This window comes from Geospiza fortis, unplaced genomic scaffold (assembly GCF_000277835.1).
Source record: "Geospiza fortis unplaced genomic scaffold, GeoFor_1.0 scaffold23, whole genome shotgun sequence".
Classification (NCBI taxonomy): domain Eukaryota; kingdom Metazoa; phylum Chordata; class Aves; order Passeriformes; family Thraupidae; genus Geospiza; species Geospiza fortis.
Window position 1 is genome coordinate 15,018,787 of NW_005054303.1, and position 4,688 is coordinate 15,023,474.

General features: G+C 49.8%; 1 protein-coding gene across 1 annotated transcript in view; it reads left to right on the plus strand.

Annotated features, from left to right (window-relative positions):
- The window catches only part of VCPKMT (valosin containing protein lysine methyltransferase), a 5,797-nt gene extending 1,688 nt beyond the window's left edge, over window positions 1-4,109 (plus strand). Inside the window, exons 2-6 of the mRNA XM_031066246.1 lie at window positions 163-273; window positions 738-810; window positions 1,731-1,850; window positions 2,816-2,920; window positions 3,545-4,109. Coding sequence (XP_030922106.1) covers window positions 163-273; window positions 738-810; window positions 1,731-1,850; window positions 2,816-2,920; window positions 3,545-3,559 — 424 coding nt within the window. The 3' untranslated portion in view covers window positions 3,560-4,109. The remainder of the gene's footprint in view (window positions 1-162; window positions 274-737; window positions 811-1,730; window positions 1,851-2,815; window positions 2,921-3,544) is intronic.
- The last annotated feature ends 579 nt before the right edge of the window (window positions 4,110-4,688 follow it).

Below are 4,688 nucleotides of genomic sequence, written 5' to 3' on the forward strand. Positions count from 1 at the left end.
GGCGCCGTGGGCATCATGGCAGCCACGCTGGGGTGAGCGGATTCCCTGGCCGGCGCTGTCTGCTCCCTCAGACCCTTTGGATTCCTTTAAACCCTGTTTTCTGTGCTGTGCGGAGTGTCCCCTGCCATCGCGTTACTCCCTAACCACCTGTGTGTGTTACAGGGCGAACGTGACGGTCACAGACCTGGAGGAGCTGCAGGAGCTGTTGCTGGTCAATATTGAGAATAACAAGCACCTGGTCACAGGGTCCGTCCGAGCCAAGGTACTGAAATGGTTTGTATGAGCCTTTATTTAATGTCTCTGTTCAGCTTTAACGAGGATTCTGGGTTCAGATTGAAAAAGAGTTGGTTTAGATGGGATATAGGGAATTGGGAATTCCTGGCTGGGAGGATGGGATGGTCCTGGCACGAGTGCCCAGAGAAGCTGTGGCTGCCCCTGGAGGTGTCCAAGGCCAGGCTGGACAGGGCTTGGAGCAGCCTGGGATAGTGGAAGGTGTCCCTGCCATGGCAAGGAGAGGAATGGGATGGGATTTAAGTTCCCTTCCCACCCAAACCAGTTTGGGATTCTGTGATTCTGCACTGCCTTCATTAAATTGCTAAATAACTTCAAATACCGCTGTGAGAGGGAAACTTAATATGAGAACACAGAAGTTAACGTTGTGCTCAATCCTTTAGTATGTGTTATTACTAAAATTTCTTTTAACTTCTTGTTGGTATTTTCTTGTTTGTTCTTTTTAGGGGTGAAGATGTAACAGAATTTCAGCCTCCCCCCGATTATATACTCATGGCTGATTGCATTTACTATGAGGAGGTAAATGAGGACTTTGCTAAACCTCTACAGAAAGGTTTCTTGGGAAGGGGGTGGGATCAGTGTGTTTAGTATGAGAAGTGTTCAGATAAATATTGTGCTCATGTCATGGTCCCTGTGGTTTATAGGAATAGGTAGAACAAAACTGGAAAAGGCATTTTTAATAGGTGTAAAAGGCCATTTGACATAGAACCAGAAACTATATTTATGTTAAAAATCCCAATTTGAATGTTTGTTCCCCCCCTCATTTTTTTTATTTTTAACATTGGGAATGGTGAAGCAAAACGTGAACTGTTGAAATCATTGGTAAATGAAATTTAAAAGTGCTAAGTCTGCTGTTTGGGTTCTCCTCACGCTTTCCTTGGGAAGGCAAAAGGATAAATCCTGCCACAGCTGAGTGGTTGTTGCAGTCTGCCTCGTGTCCTCAGCTGGAGCTTGTAGGATGTGCACAGAGAGCTGAGGGAAGCTGCAGGGAAAGGGAAATACCCTGACAAACCCCGTGTCCCAGTGCCCTTCCATTGAGTCCCTGCCTGTTGGTCCCATTTCCCTCCACTGTGGTCTGGATCTGAGCCATCCTGCAGGAATAATTGAGAAAACTCTCACTTTTGAAGCACACTGAGGAGTACTCATTGTTGTGTGCCTCAAGGAAGTGCCCACTCAGCACTGTGGGCTGTTTCTGGCTTGGATTCCAATTCAGTTTTCTTGGTCAGTCTGGGAAATTCTTCTCCTGTGAGTCCCCTTTTCTCCTCTCCTTCCCAGCTTTTTCCCATATTCTTCTTGTCCCAGTTAAAGCACTAAAAATAACCAGCAGAAAAGTGAAACTGGGAGGTTCTCTCTCAGGTGAAGACTTTAGCTAGAGGGTATTGCAGCCAGTGAAATGAACTTGAAATCCACGTGGGAAATGTTTAACCTTTTCTGGGCAGTCCTTGGAGCCCTTGCTGAAGACCCTGAAGGACCTGACAGGCCCTGACACTTGTGTCCTGTGCTGCTATGAACAGAGAACTATGGGGAAGAACCCTGAAATTGAGAGGAAGTACTTTGAAGTAAGTGAGTTTTAAGCATATTTTCTTTTAGGCTGCTCCATTGAAAGCACAGGGAAAATACAAAGTTTTGCTCAGGAACTCAAAACTCCTCCTGAGTGATAGAGGTACTTCTGAAAAAATTCCTTCTCTCTAATGAGGGCCCGTTAACAAGTGTTTTAATTGAATATTCCAGCTGTATCTTGTGTGCAGGTGAGGAAAAGCAGCACAGGGAACTCCTGTGGGGGGATGATGGTCAGTGCAGATTTAACTCTGCACCTGTGGTGACTGCTGAGAAGCAGCTCTTGTGCAGGATTATATATAATAACTGTAATACTGCAAAAAAGAAAATGAAAAGGGTGAGAATTCCAGGGGATTGGTGTTAATCACAGCAGCCGTTTGGTAATTAGTGCCTCACACTCTGGTGGGGCCCTGGCAGTGAGGAGGGCCATGCTCAGCTCTGCTGAGGTGCTGCTCTCACAATAAACTCACCAGGTGTTGGTGTTTCTGGCTGATTTCTCTGGTTTTTTGTGATTTATTTCCTTCCTTGCCAGGTTCAGGCCAGGCAATCTGAGCACAGCCCAGAGCTGATGCTGGGGGATTTTAGACTGGATTTTTTCTCTGCTCTCCCTTTCTGTTCAGGGGGTTGGCAGACAGGCAGGTGCTGTGGTTTGGCTTAGCATTTTAGGGATTGAAATAAAATCATGGATTCACAGAATCATTTAGGCTGGAAAAGTCCTCTGAGATCATCAAGTTCAACCATACCCCAAGTACTGCCAAGGCCACCACTAAGCCATGTCCCCAAGTGCCACATCCACCCATCTCTTAAATCCCTGCAGGAGTGTTTTACCACAAGCTGAAATCGATTTTTCTGGAGTATTGCAGGTGTCTGTAGCTTTAAGTTACTGCTGGAGCAGTTTAAATGAGGGTGAAGTGCTGCATGGTGGGGAATGTCTGGAATGGTTGTGGAACTGTTCTTTGTGGAACAGCTGCTCCAGAGGGACTTTGAGCTGGAGAAGATTCCCCTGGATAGGCACGACGAGGAGTATCGGAGCGAGGACATCCACATCGTGAGCATCCACAGGAAGCACATGGTAGGTGCACAGGATCCAGGATGCTTTGGGTTGTTGGGAAAGGACCTTAAAGCTCATTTCACTCCCCCTCTGCTATGGGCAGGGACACCTTGCACTGGAATGGTTCATGGCACCATTGGCAATTGCTGCCAAGAATTCCCAGAGCTGCTGTTTCCTTGGCACAGCGTGAGCACTCCAAGGGTGAAGCTCCAAACTGACTGTGAGATTTGGGACCCTGTGGAACCACAGCCCTGCTGTACACAGGAGCTGCTTTGTTCCCAAACCTGGTGCTCCAGGTGCCAGCCCTCCTCTTCAGCACTACCTTTGAACTTCACATGTCTCCTGCTTCCATGCACTGGTGGGGTGGGATCTCCAAACTGGAGTTTAGAGGCACCAAAGTAATAAAAATAAAATGCCTGGTGCTGCTTTTGGCACTGTGGGCTCTGCTGTGCCACCCTCTCCCCAAAACCAGGCTCTAGATGTGATACCCAGCAGCTGCCAGGATTGCTTGGATCGTTTTGGGGTTAACTGATGAAGCGTGAAGAAAATATTTTGCATATTGTGCTGACACAATGTGCAGGCTCAGCTCTTGAACAAAACCAGGCCACTTACAAATCTATCATCTTTGTGAAAATCTCTTGACAGAATCCCCCATCGTGAGATCTTTGAGCACAGGATGTGTCCCCTGGCAGAGCTTTGGAGCAGCGGGGATGGGATAACAGCACAGAGGGACTGTCTGCATCTGCAGTGTGCTTGTGACTCATCTGCGCCGAGCAGCTTCTGGCTGCCGAGGTGTCTGACAGCGCCTTCCGGCCGGACAGCTGCGGGCTCCCCGTGTCTGCGGCCCGGGGAGGCGGGGAATGGGGCCGGAGCGGCCCGGGCAGCGCGGGGGCTGTGCCGGTGCCTCTGCTGAGCACTTCTAGGGGAGCGGCGCTGCCGAGCGCTCACCGAGCCCCTCCGAGGGCACTGCGGGGGCTGTGCCGGTGCCTGTGCTGGGCCCTGCTACGGGGGCTCTGCCGCTGCCTGTGCTGGGCGCTGCTACGGGGGCTGTGCCGGTGCCTCTGCTGGGCCCTGCTACGGGGGCTGTGCCGGTGCCTGTGCTGGGCGCTGCTGAGCGCTCACTGAGCCACTCCGACGGCACCGCGCTGGAACCGCCCAGAGGGGAAAATGGGAGCGGTCAATAAAACTTTGGCACGGGAGTTGGGTTTCAGATGTGGGTTGTTCATTCATCCTGTGCTTCCTGTGTCAGTCCCTCCTGGGAGGGTCATAGCAGGAGCTGGGGCTGTCCTGGTGGTGGTTCCTGCACAGATAAAACACCTGTGCAAAATCATTCTACCTTCTGTTTTCACCTGTGCTTTTCTGGTGCAAGGATCTGCAGAGTTCAAGTTTGACACCTTCAGGTTATTCTGGTTAGCAGGTTCCTTGTGGCTGTCGGTGTTTCTGCCTCTTGGAGCTCAGTGGTGGCTTAGAGGAGGAATTTTGCAGGAATTCTCACTTTTCTGTGGTGGAAGCAGCTGTGGAAGTTGGGTCTGTGACAGAGGCACGAGTTTCTGTGGCTGAGTTTTCTTTAAGAAACTGGTTTTGTTTGCAGGCTCCCAGGAGTTTCCTGCACCTGCCCTGAGTTCAGGCTCCCTTTATCTCCAGTGAGAGAATTCCTTGCAAACTTCCCACATCCTAAACCACTGTCCTGGCTTGCCGAGTGATGATTAGCGAACACGAGAACTTAATTTGTCAAACCACACGTGTTATTTGTTACCTTGTTATGAAAAGAGCTCTTAATTACCCAGTG